This window comes from Rhinatrema bivittatum, chromosome 1, assembly GCF_901001135.1.
Source record: "Rhinatrema bivittatum chromosome 1, aRhiBiv1.1, whole genome shotgun sequence".
Classification (NCBI taxonomy): domain Eukaryota; kingdom Metazoa; phylum Chordata; class Amphibia; order Gymnophiona; family Rhinatrematidae; genus Rhinatrema; species Rhinatrema bivittatum.
The window spans coordinates 778,363,720-778,391,473 of NC_042615.1; the positions used below are offsets into that span (position 1 = coordinate 778,363,720).

The following is a 27,754-nucleotide window of genomic DNA, read 5'->3' on the forward strand; positions in this document are numbered from 1 at the left end:
TCTGCCATCACCCTCACAAACCCTGCGAAGGTTAAATCCTCATGCAGAAACTTCCTTCACTCCTCTGGAGGAGAAAGGTTTGATAGGAGACCTTCAGAGCCCTTAGAGGAGAACTCCGAGGATCATAGGAGCCCTCATCCTCATGTAAGCTTCAGGGGATGGGACCCCTAGTTATTCGGTCTTCATCCAGAGTTGCAGGCACTGGTAAAACTGGACAGGGGACTACAGGCCCAGGCATCTCTGCCGGCCTAGGTGGAGCTTCCTTCTCAGAAGAATTGGCAACGACCACCGTATTAGTAGTGGGAGGCTTTGGTGCCCCACCGGCACCGATGCTGTCCTGGGAACCAATGCCAGCTGGGTTGGTAATGCACCGATGAGCACATTGAGCTTCTCCAGCAGTGGTACCAATGAGATGGAGGCACAAAGAAACAGAAGGAAACTGCTGGATGAAAAATCCAAGACAATGGTGATCTTTGAGAAATTCCACAGCCTCTTTGGCTTTATTTTTGACAAGGCATGTCAACTAGACTTTCCAGTGGAGTGGAGGAGTAACCTAGTGGTTACAGCAGTGGGCTATGAACCAGGACACCAGGTTCAAGTCCCACTGTCACTCCTTGGGCAAGTCATTTTACCTTCCATTGCCTCAGGTACAAACTTAGATTGTAAGCCCTCTGGGGATAGGGAAATACCTACAGTATCTGAATGTATTCCATGAAAAGCGGAATATAAAAATCTAAAATGAATAAATGTCTTTAAGAAGATTACATGTCTGCAGCCATGAGAGAGTTTACTGTCTCATAAGCTTATAAGCCAAATGGACAAGAAGCTAGTTGATTATCTTGATGGATCAAGGGCTGTCCATTGCTCCTACCATGTGACAGGGGCCGATCAATGGCACTGGTAGCCCCTGTGACATAGTGAGGGCAAAGGCTATCGGTGCCATTTTGAATACAGCCCGAGTGCAGGAGATCGCGCCAGGACCCCTGCTGGACCACCAGGGATTTTGGTAAGTCTTGGAGGGGGTCAGGAGGGTGGGGGGTTTATTCGTTAGATACGTTGTATTCGTAGGGGTTCGCCATATGTTTTGTGACCCCACGAATACAATGAATAGGGACATATACGTTGCGGATTGCCAATACTTCAAAAACAAATGCACACCCCTACTAGATATACACAAGTTAAACATCATAAGGGCTTGTTATCAAAAAGCTAGATGACCAGATACTTACAAGAAAAGTGACTATGCACAAAGAATTTGGCTAACCCAAAAAAGATCTACTTACCAGGATGATTGGAGATAGGAGGCTGGAATGCAAGTTCATTATGACCTGGCCCTATAATTTAAAAAAAAAAAAAATGCAAATGACCAAACAGCAATAAGCAGAATTCTGAGGAGTTTTATTTTGGTTTTACCCTATGGGGTAATTTTCCAACTGTCCACATTGGAACAAAGTCTGTGGGTATATTTTAACCCCAGATTTTGCACCAGTTTCAAGGATAAAATATTCGCATATTTTAGCTTTGAAAAGTGCCATGGGTTTGCACTGGCTTTTTGTATAGGTGGATTTTCTACTGAAAATAACACACAAACTTGAAATCATCATCTATGCACATTATTTTCTGATTCTGCCCCAAACTGCCTTCCCCAAATGAAGCTAAACATATGCACATTCTCTCAGCCGTGCAGGAGGGGAATTTTCAGATAGCAAATGTACCTGCATAAACGGCTTTGAAAAATCAACTTCCATGTTAACAATTTAGCCCCCAAGAACTGCACCAATATTCAAAATGTGAATAACAAAGTTAAAGAAACACAGGTAGTTCAAGAGTCAGGAATTCAACCAAGAGATGCTCAAACTCAAAACAAATGTGGGAGCTTGGCATGGAGTTCCAGCCAGAAAGCAAACTAGTTAGCCTTAAGAAACTCTGCTGAGAGAGAACTGGAAAATAAAATCTCTGGTCACATTCTACCAGCTGAGAGAGTATGTGAGGAGAAGGAGAGGGGGGTATTTTACAAGTTTGCATAGAAGAGACTTCTCTATCCAGCTCAGCACCTTTCCCAAATCACAGTCCTGAGCACACAGAACTCTGCTCAATGTGTAGTTCAAAGCATCTCTTCCCATGAAGGCATTTACCTTTCCTCTAAAATAAAGGGGGAAAGGCATCCTGGGATATTTTTAACAGCAACAGTTTTCTTAAGTCATTTATGTTTGAGGTTTTTTTCTCGATTCTCTCTTTTGAACTTCATTGCTGGTCACAGATCAATAGAAGTTTATATACTGATGAAGAGACTGTGACATCTCTTCATCAGTACATAAACAAACCAAGAACAAAATTGGTGATGAGGATGTTGGATTTCAGGTGAAAGGTTTATATGAATCTTTAATTTATGTGCCTGTGTACTTCTTGGTCTTTTAGTGTGAAGGGCAGATTTGTTTATTTTGGGACCATCTAGTTTGTGTTAAGAACTTTTCTTGTAATTTGCAGAAAGCAGGATAGAGCATAAGAAAACCTAGTGAGTACAGAATATTGTGTGTATTTAATTTTAGCATCATGTGATGACAAAAGGTTTCATTTGTTAATAATCAAAAGGACAGTAAGGTAGATTTAAAAGCAGAAATGAAGAGAAAGTACCTTTTGGAGATTGCAGCAGCATGAAGAATGAACCCATGGGGTCCTAATATCGCAGCAGACAAATTCTTTTGATTATGTAGAAAATAAGATTTCTGAGTATATCACTGCCACAATGCCCAAAAATAAGAATAAACAGGGCACAGCCTTAATATGGCTACTGTTAGATATTACAGATAAATTGAAACAAGAAAACTGTAATAAATTAATGAGGGAGAAGTTATGTTTTGCCCAATTGGCAGAAGACAGATAACACTATGAGCAAAGTGAGGCTGATTTAATTAAAAAGCTAAAAATTGCTAGTACCCAGAATGAAGCTTTAAAGTCTGAAATTGAGAACGAACATAAGAACATGCCATACTGGATCAGACAAAGGGTCCATTAAGCCCAGCATCCTGTTTCCAACAGTGGTCAATCCAGGCCATAAGAACCTGGCAAGTACCCAAAACCTAAGTCTATTTCATGTTACCGTTGCTAGTAATAGCAGTGGCTATTTTCTAAGTCAACTTAATTAATAGCAGGTAATGGACTTCTCCTCCAAGAACTTATCCAATCCTTTTTTAAACACAGCTATACTAACTGCACTAACCACATCCTCTGGCAACAAATTCCAGAGTTTAATTGTGCGTTGAGTGAAGAGGAACATTATCTGATTAGTTTTAAATGTACCACATGCTAACTTCATGGAGTGCCCCCTAGTCTATTATCTGAAAGAATAAATAACCGATTCACATCTACCCGTTCTAGACCTCTCATGATTTTAAACACCTCTATCATATCCCCCCTCAGCCATCTCTTCTCCAAGCTGAAAAGTCCTAACCTCTTTAGTCTTTCCTCATAGGGGAGCTGTTCCATTCCCCTTATCATTTTGGTCGCCCTTCTCTGTACCTTCTCGATCGCAATTTTATCTTTTTTGAGATGTGGCGACCAGAATTATACACAGTATTCAAGGTGTGGTCTCACCATGGAGCGATACAGAGGCATTATGACATTTTCCGTTTTATTCACCATTCCCTTTCTAATAATTCCCAACATTCTGTTTGCTTTTTTGACTGCCGCAGCACACTGAACCGACGATTTAAATGTGTTATCCACTATGACGCCTAGATCTCTTTCTTGGGTGGTAGCACCTAATATAGAACCTAACATTGTGTAACTATAGCATGGGTTATTTTTCCCTATATGCATCACCTTGCACTTATCCGCATTAAATTTTATCTGCCATTTCGATGCCCAAATTTCCAGTCTCAGAAGGTCTTCCTGCAATTTATCACAATCTCCTTGTGATTTAACTACTCTGAACAATTTTGTATCATCTGCAAATTTGATTACCTCACTCGTCGTATTTCTTTCCAGATCATTTATAAATATATTGAAAAGTAAGGGTCCCAATTCAGATCCCTGAGGCACTCCACTGCCCACTCCCTTCCACTGAGAAAATTGTCCATTTAATCCTACTCTCTGTTTCCTGTCTTTTAGCCAGTTTGTAATCCATGAAAGGACATCGCCACCTATCCCATGACTTTTTACTTTTCCTAGAAGCCTCTCATGAGGAACTTTATGAAACGCCTTCTGAAAATCCAAGTACACTACATCTACTGGTTCACCTTTATCCACATGTTTATTAACTCCTTCAAAAACTGAAGCAGATTTGTGAGGCAAGACTTGCCTTGGGTAAAGCCATTCTAACTTTGTTCCATTAAACCCTGTCTTTCTATATGTTCTGTGATTTTGATGCTTAGAACACTTTCCACTATTTTTCCTGGCACTGAAGTCAGGCTAACCAGTCTGTAGTTTCCCGGATCGCCCTGGAGCCCTTTTTAAATATTGGGCTTACATTAGCTATCCTCCAGTCTTTAGGTATAATGGATGATTTTAATGATAGGTTACAAATTTTTACTAATAGGTCTGAAATTTAATTTCTTAGTTCCTTCAAAACCCTGACGTGTATACCATCCGGTCCAGGTGATTTAATACTCTTCAGTTTATCAATCAGGCCTACACATCTTTTAGGTTCACCATGATTTGGTTCAGTCCATCTGAATCATTACCCATGAAAACCTTCTCCGGAACGGGTATCTCCCCAACATTCTCTTTAGTAAACACCGAAGCAAAGAAATAATTTAATCTTTCCGCGATGGCCTTATCTTATCTGAGTGCCCCTTTAACCCCTCGATCATCTAACGGTCCAACTGACTCCCTCACAGGCTTACTGCTTCGGATATATTTTTTTAAAGTTTTTACTGTGAGTTTTTGCCTCTACGGCCAACTTCTTTTCAAATTTTCTCTTAGCCTGTCTTATCAATGTCTTATATTTAACTTGCCAACGCTTATGCATTATCCTATTTTCTTCTGTTAGATCCTTCTTCCAATTTTTGAATGAAGATCTTTTGGCTAAATAGCCTCTTTCACCTCCCCTTTTAACCATGCAGGTAATTGTTTTGCCTTCTTTCCACCTTTTTTAATGTGTGGAATACATCTGGACTGTGCTTCTAGAATGGTATTTTTTTAACAATGACCACGCCTCTTGCACACTTTTTACCTTTGTAGCTGCTCCTTTCAGTTTTTTTCTAACAATTTTTCTCATTTTATCAAAGTTTCCCTTTTGAAAGTTTAGCACGAGAGCCGTGGATTTCTTACTGTCCCCCTTCCAGTCATTAATTCAAATCTGATCATATTATGATCACTACTGCCAAGCGGCCCCACCACAGTTACTTGATAAAGATGAAGAATTAGAAATTCTTTGGGAACATTGTCAACTCGAATCTCCCTCTAATTATGAGAAGGAAAAAGATGATGATATAAAGACCTCTGGGGAGAGAGGAGCAAATGATCCAGAAGAGAGAGAGAGAGGATGTAATCGCTGTATGCCCCCTCCGTGACAGGACTTTAACCTGTAGTCCTGCACTTAATCAGAGGCATGAACTAGCTTCTCAGTGAGTGAAGTTTCGTGGTATTTGGTTTTGATGTAGGAGAAAAGGACATACAGCTAAAAATTGTTACAAACCCTGGATTTCACATTCAGTATGTACCTCCTTCTCCCAGCAGGCCTGTGGATTAAGTTGGGGTTGGCTGACCCCATTCCTTCTACTCTCTATGTGGCACACCCGATACTTACTTAAACAGTGGGGTGACTGGCCTCAGCTGATAACCTAAACTCTTCCTTGATTTTTGTGAAACCAGCAGGATACAGGGCTAGACCAAAATGAAATATTTTAAAAGTTTCTGTTTCTCTTCGTGCATATTTTTTCCTTTCCAGGAAATTAGCTTCATCTTTTTCTGGTTTAGGTTGCTAGCAAAGCAGATGTGTATGCTTTTTGTATGTGCTAATACCTAATTTAAAGTTTGCATTATTTTAATTGTGCAGCTATTGTTTTTGCAAAAAGTTTCATAAAGCAGGAAGAGGCGAGATGGGTAGTAATCTGTCTCGCAAGCTTTTTTTTTTCTCTCCTTCCTTCCTTCTCGCATGAAAGGAATGTAAACTGTTCAGGTTCTTGTGCTTAATCAATCAAAATCATAGTTAGAAAAAAAAAGTGAGATTTCTTGTTTGTTTTTTTTTTTTTTATTGTATAAGTTAATCAAAGTAGTGGTTTTTTTACTTTAATTGTGTAACTCAGTTGCCTATAGCTATTTTTTTTTAACTTGTAATGTTATTTAAAAGATTAAATTGGAGATCACGTGATGTGGTGAGCGGAGGAGGACGTGTGCAGGAGGGCTCCGGGTGCTACAATCTGGGAAAAGAAAACCGCGACAAAAATCTGAGCTTTGATACTTTCCTCAGCACAGTAGTGGATCCTCAGGTTAATGTCCATAACTATGTACATGCAGAGAGCCTCTCCGGGAATGCCCGTTAGAGCCGGGAAGAGAGACAAGCCAAAACCGGCGGAACCAAAAATGGCGCTGACACCGGGGTCTGCTGGCCACTCCGATTTCTCTCCTGCGGCGTCGGAACAACTCAAATCCATGCTTATGGAAGCGCTAGACTTAAAACTGGCGGGGATCTCCACCCAAATTTCGGAGGTGCATGCTGACCTGGCGGAAATTAATCCACGGTTCGAACGTGTGGAGGGACGGGTAAGCCTACTGGAGGACGACAATCTGGCCCTGACAACGAAAATTATGGCCCTCGAAAAACAAGTGGCAGCCCAATCGTCCAAGCTGGATGATCTTGAAAATAGAGCCCGTAGATCCAATATTAGACTCTTGGGCCTTCCTGAAACATTGATAGAAGGGAATCTGGGCTCTTTTTTGGAATCCTGGCTACCGGAGGCGCTCCATGTTCCAGAGCTTGCCCCCCTCTTTCCGCATAGAACGAGCGCACAGATTAGGGCAGAGAAAAGAGGGAGATAGCAGACCGAGACTTGTAATTGCGAAAATTCTAAATTTCGCTCATAAGCAAATAATACTACAGGCTTTTCGGAAGACCCCGGATCTCTGCTATGACTCCCGGAAGATTCGAATATTTCAAGACTATTCGGCGCAGGTGTCGGGCCAACGGAGAGGTTTCTCACCCATATGCTCTAAGCTATACGACAAACAAGTGAAATTTGCATTACAATATCCTGCAAGATTGAAAATCTGGCACAATAACCAAACCATTTTTTATGAAACGCCGGAAGAAGCACAGTCCTTTTTCACTACGCACCTGAAGTAACACAAACGAGGAGGGGCGGCCATTTTGTGCAGCGGTTGCTATAGCATATGGTTTCTGTTCTGGCGCCTGAGGAACTTTTCTTTTCTGGGACTGTGAGTTCCAGGCATGTCAACTACTCAATTACTCCCTAACGGGGACGTTATGTTGTTGGCTCTGTCAAGGACTACCAAGACTGTCGACACCTGGCTATTCTTTTTGAAGAACTACGCAACTTTTTGCTGGTGAACAGACTCCTTCCCGGTGTTTAACCAGATCAGCGTGCCCCATAACGAGCCTGACGGCGTTCAACGATGGACGTTTCAATGAGCGGCAATCCAATCGAACGGCCACTCTACCAGGCAATACTGGACGGCGGACTGAAGGCCATCTGGACTATGGAGGGAACTACCTTCTATACACACGGGACGCCTCTCTTAAGTGCAGCGTTTGCCTTTTTGCCCCAGAGGCTATGAGTCCTGATTGGAGTAGCAGTGGCATACTTTCTGATCTGGCGAAGATATTTCGGGTGTCTAGCCCACCAGGTCGTATACTTAACTGCACGGACTCCTGGGGGTCGTTCATACCCAGCATGTGGGACTGTGGTGACGAATATCCTAATTCACACAGATTCTGAATCGGCTCTTATTGACCAAAGTGATTGTGGCACCCGACCACATAGAACGTGATCTCTTACCACTTTTAGTGGGATTGCTTGTTAATGGTTTAATGGTTTTGTGTGTTTGGTTTGGGGTAATGAGTATGTTCTGGTTTAGTTGTAAGGGAGGGGGGGAAAGGGTGGAAGGGGGGGGAGGATTGGGGGGATGGGGGAGGGGGGAGCTAGGGGGAGTTGTGGCATTACAGTGCTTAAGATGCAAGAAAGACCTGTGGTTTTGGATTTATGGTGTCTTAGGGGAATCATGTTCTCCGCTGGCACGTTTCCTTGGACCTTTTTGGGCTCGGAGGGCCTTTGATTACTGTGGGAACATGCCCTTTCAATTTCAGTGTCTCTGGCCCGATGTACTCTCTGCCTTACTAACTTACAATGGGGGATAAAACCAGAATAATTTCGTGGAATGTTAACGGCCTTGGTAGCCCCATTAAGAGATATAAAATCCTACAGCAGCTAAAAAAAACCAGCCCCACCATCGCTTGCCTACAAGAAACCCATTTATCAGACTTAGAGAGTCAGAAGCTGCAGCGAAATTGGGTGGGCTCCTGCTATTATACTCCTGCGCAACAGAAGAAGGGAGGGGTAGCTATCTTACTCCATAAAAATGTGGATTTTAAGTTCTATAATTTGGTCTCGGATCCAGACGGCAGGATGGTGCTGCTTACGGGTAATTTGCAAGGTACGGATGTTACCATCTGTTGTCTATACGCTCCAAATGCCTACTCTCATACCTTTTATACTTTTGTATTGTCCCAATTAGTGGAGCATGCCAAGGGTTTTGTCATAGTAGCGGGGGATTTTAACTACACAGCTGATCCCACACCTGAGGGCATACCTTCCCGGAATCAGGACAGCAGGGGAGTTCCTTTTTTATGCTCTGAATTTGCGCTGTTGGATTCCTGGCGAACGTTACACCCAACGGAACGCGATTATACCCATATATCCAGAGCGCATCTGACGCTCTCCCGCATTGATTATATATTAGTGCCTAGGGATGGCTTTCATGCTCTTACAGCGGCAGTTATCGGCCCTCAGGCACTGTCTGATCATGCCCTTATATGGATAGATCTGCAGTTAAGTCCAAGGGAGCCCAGTGAGAAATTTTGGCGATTCCCAGGTTTTTTAGGAGCGGATGGGGCATTTAAACAATTTTTCTTTCAAAAATGAGATGACTTCCACGCTTTTAATAGCCAGCATTTGGAGGACCCCTGCTTGTACTGGGAAACTGCCAAGGCAGTTTTGAGGGGGGAAGTTATATCGTACGTAGCATCCAGACGGAAAAAATTGAATTCTAGGATCTTACACTTAGAAACTAAATTGACTGCTCTTAAGAGAGCTCTGTTGCCAAGACCAACACTAGAAATGAGGAAAACATATTTTAGAACTTTAAGTGAACTCAACAGTTTATTACACCAGAGGGCGCAGACGGCTTTTCAGGTAGCGGAGAGATATTTTTTTCGCTATGGCAATAAGGCAGGCAAACATTTGGCGAACTTAGTTCGCACACATAGGGGGAAAACTTTTATTCCAGCCATGAAAACTGCTACTGGGCAACTAGTAACATCAAGGAAGGATATTTGTGCAGTTTTCCAGCGATTCTATGAAACTTTATATACAGATGACACAACGGGTGGGGCCAGAGAGGAAGAGTCCTTTTTCCAAGGTCTTCAGCTCCCCTCGCTTTCAGCTGCACAATTGGAGTTCTTAAACCGTCCCCTCTTGGCCATAGAAGTTTTGGGTGCCATATCTACTAGTAAGGCGGGGAAGGCTCCAGGGCCCGATGGCTTCTCATTTGATTTTTACAAAATGCTGCAATATCGCCTAGTTAACCCATTAACTACTTTTTTTAATGAAGTGGTTATTGCAAATAAGCTACCCAATCATTTTAACACAGCACACATTACGGTTTTGCCAAAGCCGGGAAAGGATCCTTTATTACCAGGCTCCTACAGACCAATATCTTTACTAAATTGTGATTTGAAGCTGTTGGCTAAGATTTTGGCAGAAAGGCTTAGCCACTTACTTCCCCAGTTAATTTCTGAACATCAGGTGGGCTTCGTTAAAAATAGACCAGCCTGCGGACATATCGTCCGACTACTGTCGGCTATGTCCTCTTCGATAACTTTGAACTTGCAAGCCCTGGCCATAGGCTTTGATTCTGAAAAGGCCTTTGACAGGGTAGCTTGGCCCTATCTATTTTCAGTTTTACAGAGATATGGGTTGCACGGTAATTTTTTAACTTACCTCTCTTTACTGTATGATAACCCCATTTCTTATATTGTGGCCAATGGGACTAAGTCCGAGGCTGTTCCAATCAGGAGGGGGGTTCGGCAGGGTTGTCCCCTGTCGCCTCTCCTGTACATACTCGCTATTGACCCATTGTTACGGAAAATAGCCTCTACACCCACAATTGCAGGTTTCGGAGGGGAATCGTGCTCGTTTAAAATCGCCGCTTTTGCGGATGATATTCTAATCTTCCTCACGAACCCACAGGACTCATTAGACACCTTGCTTGAAATTCAATCTCAATATGGCCGCTTTGCTGGCTTACGGATCAACCGTGACAAATCAGAGGCTTTAGACGTTGGGAGCAGACTGCAACCCCAGTGGCGGGGACTTTTCCCATTAAAATGGGTAGATAAGGTTATGACTTACTTGGGCATTAAGATACCCCCAGACTTATCTGACTTTTACAAAGCCAATATTGACCCATTATTACAAACTACTTCACTTTTGCTGGCCAAATGGCAGGGTCTACCACTCTCCTTGTCTGGTAGGATACAGCTCATAAAAATGATGATTTTGCCCAAATGGCTCTATGTCCTACAGATGGCGCCCTTATGGCTTACGGCTAAAGACTGTAAGAAAGTGAACCAACTGTTTAGTAAATTTATATGGCGGGGCAAGAGAGCACGTGTTGCTTTCTCTGCCTTGCTACAACCAACGGATAAGGGGGGTCTTGGGTGCCCTAATATCCGCTTATACAATCTCGCTAGTCTGTTACGGTTTGTGAGGGACTTTCTGGCTGGTTCCTCTCACTATATACCATACGGCTCTCTTGTGTCCTGGTAGGGGGTTCCCTCATTAAATCCCCTTCTCCAAGTAGCATGGGCTAAAACTCCACTAGCCGCACACTCTCAGATTATACTTCAAGCATGCAGGAAAGCTTGGGCTTGGTTGTGTGTTAGAGGGGGTCTACCATCTAGGTTAACAGCTTTCCTGCCTATCTGTGATAATGGGTTGTTTCTCCCGGCCACTGTCGCCTCGGTGTTTCATAGGTGGCGACAGAAGGGATTGCTGTGGGTATACCAATGCTACCATAGGGACACTGGAGGTCTGAAGTCCTTCTCGACCGTCCAGTCAGAATTCATACTCACACCGTTGGATGCCTATGCATACTTACAACTCAGTAGTTTTTTATCCGCCCGGAGGGGTGAGATAGAGGTTTCCCTTAATTTCTGGAAACTCCAGGACTTGGTATTTCCGGCATCAACTCAACGCCCTAGGCTAGCGCAGTATCGCAAAACGCTACAAGCGTGCTTCACATGTGATGTCATAACCCCGACCTTTCAAAAGTGGGAGTCCTGGGCGGCCTTCTCACTTACGAAACAAGAATATTCTAATTGCTTTACCCAAATCTCTCATTGGTCGGAATCTGTGACATTTAGAGAACTACAATACAAGTTCCTGAGACGTTTTTATATAGCGCGGGATAGGGCGAACCAGATGGGAATTAGCGATTCCTCTACATGCCTGAAATGTGGGAGTGCTGTGGGCACGTTCGAACATTACTTTTGGGAATGCCATACGATTAACACTTTTTGGGTGGACATCAAGGAGAAGTGTGAAGCACTGCTAGGGAGCTCTATTCCAGCTGAGCCTATGCTATGGCTCTTTGGGGTGGTTCCTGACTCCCATGAGGGGATTTCGGCGCACACTCTAAGGTTTCTACAAAAAGCCAGTCTCGCAGGAAAAAAGGTCATACTGTCTCATTGGGTCTCTGATGTCATCCCTAATGGTGAACACTGGTTTAGGAGTCTCGTTCACATGTTCACGTTGGAATTCCGGTGTAGACAGGGAGGGTCCTCCAAACGTCAGATAGAGATGGAGAAGACTTGGTATCCTATGCTCAACTATCTAAAACCTGAAATTGTTGCATCAACATAATGACACAAGATGGGAGGGGGGGGGGAAGTTCGTTTATTATTATTTATCGTTTCTGGGGCTTTTGCATAACAGGGCGGGATAGGGGGGGAGGGGGGAAGTAGGGAATTGACTAAAAGAATTTGCTCTGCTTGGACCCAGCTTTTTTGTTCAGTGTGATTTCATATACCTTTTATTGTTAATAATGCACATTCTGTGTTCCACTTGTTATTGCATTTGACGTGTGGTGGGTAGTTATCTCACATGAGGTTGCATCTGTATGTTTACTCAGTCACACTTATTGTACTGTTTAACTGTGAGCATCAATAAAAATATATTACAAAAAAAATAAATAAATAAAAGATTAAATTAACCTCACTTCAGATGTGAGATTTTCTTTTTACACATTGACAAAAATGACGTCTGCTCTGCTGGATAAAGTGTAAAACCTGAGTTTTTTTCTCTTTCCTAGATTTTGTTTTGTTTGGGTTTTTTTTGTTTGAACAGATCTGTTTTAAAATTTCTACTTTTTTGCTTAATTCTGGATCCAAAGAATTTTTTTTTTTTTTTGCTTTTAAAAAGCCTACTTATTGAGCTCTAATGTTCAATAATTGTTTACTGTTTTTGGTTCACTGTCATTAAGTGTTCTGTTTGTGTATTCCACATGTTACATTGTATATAGATGAAGACCGAGTTTACTGCGTATAGAACAATAGCTTCTGAAATCATTTAAGTGAAACAGACACTGTGCTGAAGTTTTTTTGGGCAAAATGTTTTAAACAATATGTTCTAGAGTTTAATAGGCTAAGGGATCATAACTGATTTTTTTTCTTTCTCCCTGTTAATTTTTGTTTAAATTCAGTCACAATCCATGAACCTGTAGGCAAGGATGTATTGTGGGGGTTGTTTTTTATTTTTTTGCAACTGGGTTTTGTTTTGTTTTTTAAAGTACTTGTGAATTTTTTTCCCCTTTTCCTCTTTCCACTTTTTGGGGTTTACATTATGTCATGATTTTATATGTACAGTTTGAATGAATGAATAAGCACCTAAGTTGCTTTTGTCTGAATAGTGTGTGTTATCTTATAGAAAAGCAGGGAAACAAAGAAGGGATTGGACATTAAATAGCTGCTTCTTTGAACTATGACAAAACAATATTGGATATCTATATGAATAGTGTATATAGGAATTATTACATACAAGACATTATTGATGTTTATTCAAGAGTTTCTTATTTACTTAATTTCAGTTTTTATTCATCTCACATCAGGTATTGATCCATAAACACAAACATCTGAATTAGTGATGAGAGCGCAGAGGCTGTACTTCCAGGACAGCTTCCAGATTCCTGTGCTGCGAGATTTGTACACATCATTTGGTCATTGACCTCATAACTTGAAATCATCCCACCCTTTGCCACAGAAGACATCTTGAATCCTTCATTTTATGGACTGAAGTGCTCAGAAGTTCCTTATTCCATGGGGGTGGACTCACTTAGACACAGTTTTTAAGCAATATGTATATCTATATCTCTTTGAAATGTAATAAATGATTATCATGATGAAATATTTTATGATACACTTAGCTAATACCTAGTCATATTATTACTTGCAGATGCTACTATTTTGATTCTCACATTAATGATATGGTCTGAATTGATGCATTTTTATTGCTCTATAGTTGCTGTTCTCTGTGTTAATGGTTCAGTAGAATTTGCTACCCCCAGACCTCCGACAGGAAACCTGCCTCATAAATTTTAAAAAGAAACTTAAGACTTGGCTGTTCGGTCGAGCCTTTCCGGTCTCCGACTATATTCTCCTAAGATATTATCCAATCAGCTGTGCTTCAATCATCTCATATTACTTCATTAACTAGCAGAGTGTCATATAATCATGTTATAATGCTAGAGTTATTCTCCTGAGGTTGGCTCCAAGCCCCTTCTCTCTGTTATATCTCTCTACTTTGGTTATCCTTCTCTTCATTTCCAATTCCAAGTTATTCACCCTTGTTATAATGTAACTTTTTACCTTCTGCTACCAATCTGTCTCCTCTTTTGAGGTTTGACTTGTTATTGTTAATGTACTATCGTTCTATGTAAACCGAGTTGATTTGATCTGTATCAAGAAAATCGGTATATAAAAACCCTAAATAAATAAATAAATAAATAAATAAATAAATAAATAAATAAATGTCAATCTGACACCCAGATGGTAATTTTTTTTTTGTAAAAAGAACTAAAATAGATTTTTAAAACTGGAATTGTTGTTTTTGTTTTTTTGAACCACTGGTGGGTGGGGGAGTATGTGCTACACCTGAGTTTAACTGTTCCAGATACCTAAAAGATAAGGAGATTAGCAGGCTGTACGCTGCCAGTGGGAGAGGCCATTGAGCAAAGATCTGAGACAATACTTCATCGAAGAAAGGATGAAGAGGGACCCAAGAAACTGCACATGTGTACGCGGGCTACACTGAGCTCAGTAGGCCTGATACTGGAAAATCAATGAAAGGTGGCCTGTATATCCTGATGAGCTGGGTGTCCCCCCAGAAGTCAGAGAAGCCAACCATACACAACAGCCAGCATGGAGATCGCAATGGATAACAGAAGATACTGAGACCGATTGCTGTGGACACTCCTGGCAGACCAGAGGTATCCTTGCTAATGCATCAAATTGGGCAGACCTCTGGGTCAGTTAAACTCCAAGGGCCATGAAGCTTAGATGGGGCTTAGGTATTCTTGGTAAAGGTATTCTGACCAACTGCACAGAGGGAGCAATAAGTTAATGGATTTAGCTTTTCTTGCAAATATGATAGTAGCCCTGGTCTTTTATATTTGCTAGTCCTAAGGGGACCAGTGTTTAATGCATGTATATATCCAACAAGCAATAGTCATTGTTCTGAATATAATTATAGATTAGGAAACTTTTCATCCAGCAGGTGTCAGTGTGAATTCTCTGAATCCAGAGGTGGATTATGTTGGAATCATTTTTTGTTACTTTTGCTGAGAAAGTATATAGAGAGTAGGCCGTATGGATTCAGAGTTCTCACCCAGACAAAGACTAGTTTGAAGGCCACAGGCCAACCTCTGAGTGAACTCCTAATTACTGTTTTGCACTGTGAAATGTTTATGAACAGGCAAGAGCCTGTTTATTTAGTTATTCCAGTAGGTCTATAATGAGAAAAGCAAGCAATTAACTTATACTAAAGCCTGAGAGAGAATGAAGGAAACACAGCTGCGCCTGAAATTGATAAGAACTCAGAGGGAGGGAACATCGCTGCTTTCCCAAGCATTTAGTGTAAGGAGTAATAATAGCAAGAGAGAGAGGAAGAGCACGCTCCAGACGTGATAGCACAGGCTGTAAGCATATAAGCTTTTTATACTTCTTCTTAGTGTTTGAGTAATTGCCAGGTTCTTGTGGCCTGGTTTTGGCCTCTGTTGGAAACAGGATGCTGGGCTTGATGGACTCTTGGTCTGACCCAGCATGGCAATTTCTTATGTTCTTATGTTCTGTATGATCTGATTTTATTTGTTCTATCCTCCTATTACTCAAATAAACTTACTTCCCTAAGTACCTGGAACCGTTATGTAATCAAAGTTTGTGTAGGGAATAAGCTCCTGGGTTCAAGCCCCTAGGTATAATCCCAGTAATTGTGTGTGTTTATATTGGGTAAGTCCCTGAGCTAGTCCTATGTGCATGCAGGCAATAAGCTCCTCAGGTAACCTCCGGTGTAGACCTCAGTGCGATTAGCCCCCCAGTCCCTCCCCCCCAGGTCAGAGCCTCTGGGCAGAAGGCCAGTATGCACGGTCTGAACCCAGAACACCAGGGGACTAAACAAATCTGATGACAGAAGAGCAAGTCATGAGCAAGAGTTTTTTTATTTTGTTTTTAATAAAATGGGATGTGAAGTATGTTTCTTCCTTTGAAATGCTCCATGATCAGTGGTGCAGACTTCATCCAACAGTTACCCTTTTAAATTTCTCAACTTTAGGATAAATGAACCTAATTAATTCCAAAGCACATGATGTATTTGCACTTCAAGGAGTCAGCTGAGCTCACCAAACTCTGTTTACCTCTGTTGATTATAATATATGGACGTTATAATGCAGTGCTTTGAAAAGCACAAAACTGATTCTGCAAGGCCACCAAAATACACACACAAATTATCATAACCTCCCTGTGCTCAATGTCAGACTGCGGACTCTTTGGGGGAAGGAGGAATGTGTCCCACATGAATTATCATGTAGCGCATACACCAAAGACGCAACAATAAATAAACAATTTCAATACAAAGGCAATTTTCAAACTGCCCTCTCATTGCATACAAACCTTTGAAAATGGTAAACTTATTTGAATACTTGCAAGCCCCTGCCCATAGGAATGCTCTCCTTTCACCTCAGGTACAATTATGCGTGTAGTGCACTTCACTTTTTACCCACACATAGGCTGGATTTCCAGAGACCCTATTTCTGTGAGTAAAGCACTTTTATCTGCACAAATGGCTTTGAAAATTGCTGTCTAGATCAGAGCTTCTCAGCTTTATTTTCATTGTATTTTATTTTGTGGCACATGTGAATTTCTTCAATCCTCGTGACACTCTGAAACAAGTTTTGCGTGATCCTCACCCCTCTCCCTCCCTCCCACCGCCAGGCAGGACCAGCTTTAGTGCTGTTGGGGGTGGGGGCCTCATTCCCAGAGTGAGGTAGCAGGCAGCACACTTTGTCCCCCTGGAGTACTGCAGGTGATGGTATCCCTTTGAAGTTCACTGAGGATGCTGGGGTCAGCAGTTCCCCTGAAGCAGTGGCACTGGTCACGCACCCTAAAGCTGCTTCCACCAGCAGGAGGAGAGTAGCACTTTTTACTTCTGTGCACCTCATTCTGATGTCTGAACGTGCACGGCCACCAAGTCCTGCACAACTACAGAGCCCCACACATTCAGACATCAGGTGTTAAGCACTGCTCTTCTCCTGCTAGAAGGAAGGAGGGAAGAGGAGGGTGGAGGAGTTCTCCCTGTTCCAACACCTGCCCCTTTCAGACCTCTTTTTCCCTCTCATTGGATTGCTCTCCATCTCTTACAATCTGGCTCCCTTTTCCCCAATAGTGACCCTATCTCTGGTGCTCTCACCACTCCCCATTGCCCTCACACTGACATACTATCCCCCAACCATTCAATTTCACTCACCCCTCTCATGGTCCTCCAATCTCTCTCTCTCTGATTCTCTATGATCTCCAGTCATTCCCTTGAATAATACCCCTTTCCCCTTCTCTCCAAATATCCTTCTCTGGCTCCCACCTTACCCCTTCTGGATCTCACACACCCATCCCCCACTGTGTGTGTGTCTCTCTCTCTCAATCCTTTCCGCCCTCCACCACCTCTGGCTCTCACATAACTCCCTCCATCACCACGTCTACCTTACACCACCTTTCGTTCTCTTTCACATCCCTGCCCATCACCCCCCCATGGTCTCATCACAACCTCTGGCTTTCTTTGACCCACACCATATTCTCCAGTTCTCTCACACTCCCTGGTTATCTTGCAATGCTTCTACAGCTCTCACACATCTCCTCTCCAACTCTTGACCCTTTGCACATCCCTGCAATACTTTTTCATACACAAATCCCTCTCCCCTCCCACCCACCACATGGTTTTTATTCACCACTTCTATTTCCTACCCTCACCTAGCTTAGACTTCTCAACCCTGCTGCAAAACCCATGGCAGCATGGACCTTGGGGTGGAGAAAGTTGTCAAGCAGCATTGCTGGCTTCAGGGAGCCATTCAACCCCCCTCTTCATCTCTCTCCAGCATTCACCCCAATAATGTCCCCCCCCCCCCCAAGCATTCACTTCCTCTGCACCCCTCCCCCAACCTTTGTCCCTCTCGCCAAGTACCCCAAGGCATTCACCCCCCACCTTCTCATTCCACTTTCACCAATCCTATCCTCTCCCTTCCCACCAATCACAAATGCAGCCTGAAGCTGTTTCTGCTCCAGTCCTCCTGCCTCCTCTTGTCCCTAAATGGAAAGCAGAGGAAGGGCTGGAACTGATACAGCAGGTCAAAGAAGAGATCCCCTCGCTCTCTTTTCCCGTGCCCCCTTATGCTGCCCTTTTATCATGGGGTAAAATGTTGGCTATTTTTATATTCTGCTTTTTACTAGTAAGAGGCAGGATATAAATACGCAATTAAATTAAATTAAGAGAAAGAAGCTGGAGCAGGAGAGCAGGGGCTCTTTTTTTTGCTCTGCGGTGTCTGCTCCAGCCTTACCCCTCCCCCCCCTCCCTGGGGGGCAGCCTATTGGCTGGCTGTAGAATGTCTGACCAATGGGAGAGAGCAGCAGCAGTGTAGGCCAGACCGGCTACCCGAGGTGCACAGGAGATGGAAATGGCTGCTGTCAGAGGGACAGGGAAAGGGAAAGAGGGGCCAAGAGAACCTGCTGGGAGATGGGAGTGAGGAGAAGAGGCAATGCAGGCTGGATGATGGGAAGCTTGGTTGCAAAAGGGAATGTAGCCAACCTCACTCAATTAAACCAGACAGAGATTGCACATGACCAAGCTAGCTCAATCGAAAGCCAAAGAATTAGCACTATTCTTCAGCAACAAAATCAGCAGTCTTTTATCTCAGCTCCCTACTAACGCCACTCCACCATTAACCACTCCTCAATCCCCAACCAACAATACTCGTTAAGAAGAACTTGACACAACTTCATCCATTGAGATCCTAGGAATTCTAAGGAAAATGAAACCTTCCTCGCACCCTTCGGATCACATCCCAGCTAAACTTCTATTATCAATTCCAGATTCTATCTCCAAAATCCTGGCAGACATCATAAACTGCTCCATCACTCAAGGATTCTACCCAGACTACCTCAAACTGGCCTCACTCAAACCCCTCCTCAAAAAACCAAATCTCGACCCCAACGATCCCAACAACTATCGACCGATCGCTAACCTCCCCTTCATAGCCAAGATTATGGAAAAATTGGTAAACTCACGACTCTCAAACTACATTGAAGACAACAACCTCCTATTCCCATCACAATACGGATTCCGCAAAACCTTAAGTACGGAAGTCCTCCTCATCTCCATGACTGACCACATCATCCTAGGCCTCGACAAAGGACAAGCCTTCCTACTGATCCTACTGGACCTTTCGTCAGCATTTGACACTGTTAATCACTCCCTTCTCATCAACCAACTAATAGCTATAGGTATCTCAGGCACTGCCCTCTTGTGGTTTAGAACCTTCCTCAGCAATAGAGGATACAAGGTTAAGATTCATAACAAAGAATCCTCACTGTACCCCGCGTCAGTAGGAGTCCCTCAGGGCTCTTCCCTATCTCCTACCTTATTTAACATATACCTGTTACCCTTATGCCAACTTCTCACTGACCTCAATCTCAAACATTTTCTCTACTCTGATGATATCCAGGTCCTGATCCCCATCAAAGAGTCCCTCGCGAAAACACTGTCTCATTGGGAAACATGCCTCCAAAATATCAAACAGCTTCTCACAAGCCTCAACTTGGTACTAAATTCATCCAAAACGGAACTACTACTCATCACACCAGAGAACAGCTCCTTCACCCCCACTCAGCCAGACATACCAAAAACTACACAAGTGAGAGACCTAGGAGTTCTAATTGACAATCGCTTGAAAATGAAAGCTACAATCAACAAAACCACCAAAGACTGCTTTTATAAACTCCAAGTGCTGAAAAGAATAAGACCTCTGTTCCACACTCATGACTTTAGAACGATTCTACAATCAATCATCTTCGCAAAGCTGGACTATTGTAACACCATCTTGCTTGGTCTCCCCTCTTCTCACACCAAACCACTACAAATGGTTCAAAATGCCTCTGCCCGTATACTCACTAACACCAGGAGAAGAGACCACATAACCCCTATCCTAATGGACCTCCACTGGCTACCCATCCACTTCAGAATAATCTACAAGGCCATTCTCACCATATACAAAAACATCCATCAACTAGCCCCAATTGACCTTCATTTCCCCTTCCGATTACACACCTCAACAAGACCGACAAGAGATGCTTACAAAGGATCACTTCAAGTACCCCCAGCCAAAACTACCAGACACATTACGCTAAGAGATCGGGCCTTCTCCACAGCCGGTCCTACCTTATGGAACTCCATCCCCCCTGATCTTAGAATGGAACCCAGCCTCTCAACCTTCAAGAAAAGACTCAAGACCTGGCTGTTCATGCAGGCCTTTCCTAACTCCAATATTAATTACCTCCCAACAATCAACACACCTCACATTGAATATCACTATTAGCCACCTCTTAAAATGTAATTATATGTAATTAGCTGGTTCTTCTTTTCCTTTTTTCCTTATTACTCCAAGTTCTATTTTTCCTTGTTACATGTAACTGCTGCTTTTTCCGTACTATTGTTCAAGTTTAAGTTTATTTTGCACACCTGTTTCATGTGAACCAGCATGATGGGACTATTGTCTTGAATGTTGGTATATAAAAAACTTAAATAAATAAATAAATAAATAATACTGGCCGGCAGAGAGAGAATAAATACTGCTGGGAGGGTTTGAAATAAAGAATTCTGGCTGGGAGAAGAAGAAGTGAGGAACAGTGAGTGGGAGATGAGCCTGGGAGAGGGAGAGGAGTAGATACAGGCTGTGAGGTTTACAAGCTGGGAAAGAGGACACGGCCTGTAATAAGAGGAGAAGCTGGGGTGAGGGATTAGGTGAAAGGAACTTAAGAGGAAGAGAAAGGTAAAGAGGACTGGGAAAGGACTTGTGTGAAGGGGGGATGATAGGGAGGTAACCCAATAGAAGGGCTGTGAGAAGAGAGGTAATCATGGTGGAAGAAAGAGGCAAAAAGAGGTGAGGAGAGAGATGGAAGTAAGAACATAAGAAATTGCCATATTGGGTCAGACCAAGGGTCCATCAAGCCCAACAGTGGCCAATCCAGGCCATAAGAACCTGGCAAGTTCCCAGGAGGAGTGAGACTAGGAGGAGGTGAAATAAGATAATGAGCTATCAAGAGACAGCAGTGGATAGAAAAAGATAAGCACATGGAGGACAAATAACAAATGATAAAGAAATGAGAGGAAGGCCAACAAATAAGCTTTCAAAGAAAAAGGATTGAGGAGGCAGAGAGGAAACAGAAAAACCCAAGGGCAAGCAAAGACAGAGGATGGTTTCAAACTACAGACACCAAGGCTGGAAAATTGTTTATTCAAAGTTTGGTGAAATTTTCTGGGCTTGCTGGGCAGGGTCAAGGTTGGGAAGAGGTGGGCAGGTGGTATTTGCCTGTTTCTTCCAACCCTACAATCACCAGGGTAAATAAGATATTCTACTGGAAGGGTGGGGGAGGAAGTTGTGGTGGCATGTGACATCATAGGCTCAAAATCTCTCAAAAATTGAGAGCTCCAGTATTGAGAGGGGCTGCGGTCAGGGCTTGAATTGCAGGGGAAACGAGGTGAACATTGTTCCTTTTACTCATAAAAAATAAAACATTTCCATATTATATCCCACAGGAGAAAGCAGATACCTCCGGGATTTCCAAGCTGAGAGCAAGAACCACCACATGCGGCTGTGGCCCTGGAGCTGGGGAGATACTGACTGCTGAGCTGCTAGGGCTCATGACGTGCAGATGGTGGAAGGGCTTATTTGGACTCTGCCGGCATGGGACTGGCTGCAGGAGGTGGGGAGGCAGGAACAATTCCAGAAAAAAAATAAAAGTGTAGCTGGGCTCAAGGCGCGGCAGGAAATCACAAACTGAACAGTGAGCGGAGCCTGCCACTGAAGGCTGGTGAGGCGTGGGAATCAGTGAAGGGACGGTCGAACCAAGGCTGCAAAGGAGGAGTTAGGAGGGACGTGCTGAGAGCGAAGGGATGGGAGGAGGAACTGGGAGGGAACAGAGAAGGGCAGGTGAATGGGAAATGGGGTGCAGAGCAGGCTAAGGGGATGTAGGGAATGCAGCTGGAAGAGGATATTAAACCCCCACCCCCCCTCTCCAAACATAAAATTCAAAATACGCCCATGAAGGGGAGGGGGGGCAAAGTAAGACTTCAGAGGGAGTAAGGAGGGGAGGAGGAAAAGATGGCGAGAAGAGGAGGCAGAGAATGAGAGAAAAAGGGGGGTTGAGAGAGAGGTGGTGACAAGTGAGGATGGGGGAGGTGGATGGGCTGTTGGAGAGGAATGGAGCAGGAGAGAAGGAGATTGGTGAGGGTGAGCTGGACTGGGGAGAAGAAGGACTGATGGGACATGAGACTTTCCTAGTGTTTGCTTTGGCCACATGAGTCTTCCCAATTACTTGCTCCTCTGGACATTTAAATGCAGACTGGTCAGTCACACTCCTGACCCACTGGGTTCTTTTTTTTCTGGGGACGCTGTAATTTGTGTTGAGTTCAGCCTGCCCAATTCTTTTCAAGCGTTGGCTCCTAGGAGCAGAAGGAGATTCCCCATGGTACACTTGTATGCCCCAGCACACGAGCTGAGAAACACTGCACTAGTTGACTTGCTATAAAATTCTCAACTCTAGATGGTAAATGAGATAATATTTTTGTCACCCAGTTGCTAAAAATGATGTACATAAAAATGATTTCTAACGGAAATTAATTGCTAGACCGTACAAAATAATTAGCAATGCCTGGTTTGGCCTCTGTTGGGAACAGGATGCTGGGCTTGATGGAGCCTTGGTCTGATCCAGCATGGCAATTTCTTATGTTCTTATGCAAACTTGATAACATCTATGAGAGCTTCTTAAGTGACGACGATGCATATTCTTTTAAAAAAAAAATGCTTTGGGCTTCTTCAGATTTCAAGGGATCTTAGTGTTGGCCACAATTTGGTAAACTGTTCTGGAAAAGGCTTAGAATAAATGAAATAATAAATTCTGGAGACCTAACTAATATAAGACCAAATCAAACTTTTGCTTGGCTTACATGCAGGCAATTTTTAAACCAAAAGCTCGATAGGTGGGGAGGATATATACGCAGATCCTGCTGATTCTTAGAATAAAATTCAAGGGAATGTTGCTACAAATACTTTCATACAGCTGTCACCCCAATGTAATGCTGGTGTATGATGGATGCCACAAAGAAATAAAATAAATACAAAATAGAATGACAACTCGGCAATCTGATCTTTGTCCAAAACAATAAAGAAAAGAGCCAGAACTTACAGTAATGTCCGGTATGAGGCATGGGGGGGTGATGCTGAAGATGTCCATTCTGGTGGTGGGATAGATTAGATGTAAATGCCGCTGTTCTACTTCCAGTCCAGGGTGGAGTACTGTCTAGAAGAGCAACAGAATAATGTCATTGCACTAATCTGCTCAGATATTAACTTTCCACTCTAGTTCTAGCATTCTCGCTTTGCTAAGACTGAAGCAAAGTTTTATTTGCTTCAGTCTTAGCAAAAGCTCTAAGCAATTTACATAAAAACGTGCATAATAATCAACAAATAACAGTGACATAAAATTAAACATAAAATGACAAAGTCAAAAAATTGAACAAAAACATTAGTAATCGAAACAAAAAGAATTAAATTGTCAGATTGTAAAAGTTTCACATCTGTTGTGCCATGCACACTTACTGTGATGATAGGTCGCTAGCTGAGCTGTGAACCCATTCTGCTGTGCTGCTTGCTGGGGCCCTGGTGCAATCTGAAGAAGTCCATCATTGTGGCTTCCTGCCAATATATTGGTGGGCTGACCTAACAAAGAAGCCAATGATATTAAAGATGCCAGATAGGACAGCAAACAACTTTTGTACGAAGAATATGCACTAACCACTCAATGGGTACGTGATAGGGTTGCCAACTTTTCCATGGAGCAGGACCAGACACTTGGGGGGGGGCTCCGCCCACAGCTGCCCCCCCCCCCCCCCCCTTTTTACCTTTCAAATAGAGCATTGATGTTTCCCTAGGCAGATTCTGCCCGTCTGTCTTTGGAGCTTGGGGTCAACTCTCCTCTTCCTCTGCGACCTCCCAGGAGGACAGCATGAAGCAGCCACAAGGGCGGCACAGCTGTGGGAGAGGCAGAGGAGGAGGAGGAGAGTCAAACTGAGCCCTGAAAACAGGCAGGCGATTGCAGCGCTGCCAGGCTGCCACCACTGATTGGTCCTGGCCTTGCCTGACCAGGTTTCACTAGTGTCCAGTTACCCTTGTAACCGGACATTGTACAACAGGCTGGAAAGCCAGGCTGTCCGGTCCAAAAACTTGGCTTTTTAAAAAAGCATTCCCAGATCTGGATTAAATTCTCCACCCATCAGCATAAACACAAAAGTTAGTGAACTGTAACAAAAACCCACTAACTTCACACGCAGTGACAACAACATATTATTATACTTCACTACAATTCATATTTGGTCAATCTTTCCTACCCCCATCTATATTTTATAATTTTATACATATTTATTAATTGATACAGTTGGCTAAAATGTTAATATTCTTTCTTTAATTTCCCCCCCTTTCAGATCCTAGTTATTTTTCCTTGTTTTTTGTAACTTCCTCACATCCTAAATATTGTTACAATGTTTTTATTTGTTAAGTTTCTTATTATATTTGATGTCGAATTGGGAAATGTTTCTACCATGTTACTCTCTGCAGTTATTCACATTGTTAATTGTAAACCGGGTTGATGTGATTCATATCATGAAACTCGGTATAATAAAATAATAAATAAATAAATAAATAAATAAATCAATCAATCAATAAAACTGGGCAGTTGGTCACCCTAGCCCCTGATCACCTACTCATGTAATAACATAGTAAATGAGGGCAGATCAGGGCCAAAATGGTCCATCCAGTAAGGTGTTTAAGGTTGTAACTGCCGCTTCATGCAGATAATAAAAGCTAATGGCAGACTCCAATTTTCTGGTTATCGCTGGCCGCTGAATTGGTGGTTGAAATCTCTCAGAAGCTTACTGTATTTTGTGGTAGCTATTTACCATATAGCTACTGATAATCTTCCAATACCTAGCCACATGTGTTGATTAACAAACATTTTCTGATGTGCATTTCAAAGCTAGATGACTATGCATATGTGATATACAGGTATTCTGGCAGAACTGAAGGAGGACACTCCTGATATTAAATGTTTCATAGGCCTGGTCTAACGGACACTAAACGGTATTTAACTATGCATATGTGATACACAGGTATTCTGGCAGAACTGAAGGAGGACACTCCTGATATTAAATGTTTCATAGGCCTGGTCTGACTGATACTAAATGGTATCTAACTATGCATATGTGATACACAGGTATTCTGGCAGAACTGAAGGAGGACACTCCTGATATTAAATGTTTCATAGGCCTGGTCTAACTGATACTAAAAGGTATCAAACTAAAACCTATTGAAAACTGAGAAATGATTTGCTAACCTTGTTAAACAATTTCATGTGTATAACCCAAATAGCTCTGAAATATATCAACGAATGGATAAATAAAAAAATGGATGTCATATTATGAAATATTCTCGGTAAAAAGTAAAATGGCCTTTATAAGCACTTGTCTTCCATTTTTTTTGAATGTCAAAACTAAACTAATATAAATATCTTGCAAATTTGGCTGGTTGTTAAAAATGGCCAATGATGATTTTCAATTACGATTTAGAGAACGTGATCACTCTATAGAGAAAATTTCCGAGTATCAAATCACTCTTAAGGTCCACTAAACCAGGGGTTCTCAACCCAATCCTTGGAAAAGATTTGTAGCATGCACTGCCTCCACTATATGCAAAGCTCTCTCATACATATTCATTGTGCTTATCCTAGAAACCTGGATAGGGGTGTCGCAAGGACTGGGTTAAGAACCAAATGACCTACTCTATTGCTTCCCATCTACTGTATTACTCTGAAACCAGTAGGAGAAAAGGGGATATTAATTACAATTTTTCTTATTCTCAGATTTCTGGTTATGCTGCTGATCGGAAGCAGGGGAGTAGAGGCTCCAGCATCATCTCCCATAGGGCACCTATTTTAAAAGATCTCGAGGCACATTATCACTAAATTATACTACAAGATGATCTTACCTGGAGCTGAAATATACGTGGGGCACCTTTCGAACATTTTCTATGAGCAAAAAAACCCCTCACAGCATAAGCGACAGAGTGAAGGTTGGTGAGTCTAACATAGCGGCTGCGGAGGTGCCGGGACACCACAGTATTGCTTGGATCAGAATATATATTATAAAGCAGATACTGCTAGTATGTCCCTTGTGCTAGATGAGAGACTCATAAAACAACATACCTCCATGGAAGAAATCAAAGAAAGCCTGGAAGATAGGCTGCAGAGGTCAGAGGCCCAAACTGCAGCCTTGCAAATGAGCAATGCTCGTTTATTAAACGTCTTGATGACCAAGAGAACAGGAACTTCAGGAACAGTCTGTGCATTCTTGGGCTGCCACAGTCTGTGAAAGAGGCAAAACTGTGCCAGATTGTGGAGAAATGGCTTCCGGAGGAATTAGGCATCAATGTGGACAAGGATAAAAAGTGCCGTGAGTGGGCACATCTAGTTAGCGCAGTGAGGGAGAGGAACAGTAGGCCAAGACCTAGAGTGGCCAGAATTTTAAATTGGTCCCACGAGATAAAAATACTAAAAATCACTGGCCATAAACTACTTTTATTCCAAGATTATTCGGTGCATGTGGCCGCCCCTCAGAAAGCACATGGTGCTGATCTGTGTGGATCTGCATGAAAAAGGGATGCCCTTTGCTTTGCTTTAACCAAACTGTGGATCCAGTACAATGGAACTGTGCGATTTTTCCCGCGATAAAATAAGAGGCTAAAGCTTTTATGTCCTCTATAAATATGACAACATGAACTGAGCTGGGGTGAGGGATAAGGGTGATATTCATAATACAGCAAAATAGACTGAAAGCTGTTTTTTTTCATACTATCAGACTTTATATGATAAGAGAGCCAAGAATGATGAGGTTAAGAATATATATTTTTTTGTTTTTACATATGTTAGGTATTCCACTCTTTCTGATAAGCATCTTGTGAGGCTTAATCTCCCTATTAGGGATTCGGAAATTTATAGTGTCATACAGAAATGAAAGCTGGGTAAAGCAGCTGGATTAGACTGTTTAGGATCCAAATTTTATAAGATACTAAAATTTCAGATCTTGCCCGCCCTGATGAGATTATACAATGATATTTTATTATATGGCAACGTAATCAATCTCATAGCAGTTCTCCCAAAAAAGAATAAAGATTCTTATGAATTACGATCATATTAGACAATTTCTCTAACAAACGTAGATTTAAAAATACTAGCAACTGTTTTAGCCAACTGGCTAAACTCTGCCCTTCTGGCACTGATAGCTTCTGATCAAACAGGTTTTGTCAAGGGAGACATGAGGTAAGGATCTTGAGAATCCCACTAAAAAAGCTTTCATTTTAAGTCTGGATGTGGAAAAAGTCTTTGACTCCATTTTATGGGACTATATGTTTTGGGCACTGGAGTGTTTTGGGTTTAATGGGGACATTTTACAATGGCTGAAAATCTTACACAAGAACCCTAGTGCTAGACTCCTTATTAATGGGGCTTTTCTGATATTTTTCGGCTACGCAGGGTGTCCGACAAGAGTGCCCGCTCTCACTGCTTCTGTTTGTGCTGGCTGTACAATTTTAGTGATTAACGTGAGGAGAAGCTTAGATCTACAATGCATTGCTGTAGGGACTGAAATACTAAAAA

At 42.5% G+C, this 27,754-nt stretch overlaps 1 protein-coding gene across 1 annotated transcript in view; it reads right to left on the reverse strand.

The window, feature by feature from the left end:
* The window catches only part of SMAD4 (SMAD family member 4), a 180,898-nt gene that overhangs the window by 62,064 nt on the left and 91,080 nt on the right, over positions 1-27,754 (reverse strand). The window contains exons 6-8 of the mRNA XM_029579983.1: positions 23,650-23,769; positions 23,237-23,350; positions 1,284-1,334 (exon numbers count right to left, since the gene is read on the reverse strand). Of these exons, the coding sequence (XP_029435843.1) occupies positions 1,284-1,334; positions 23,237-23,350; positions 23,650-23,769 (285 nt within the window). The remainder of the gene's footprint in view (positions 1-1,283; positions 1,335-23,236; positions 23,351-23,649; positions 23,770-27,754) is intronic.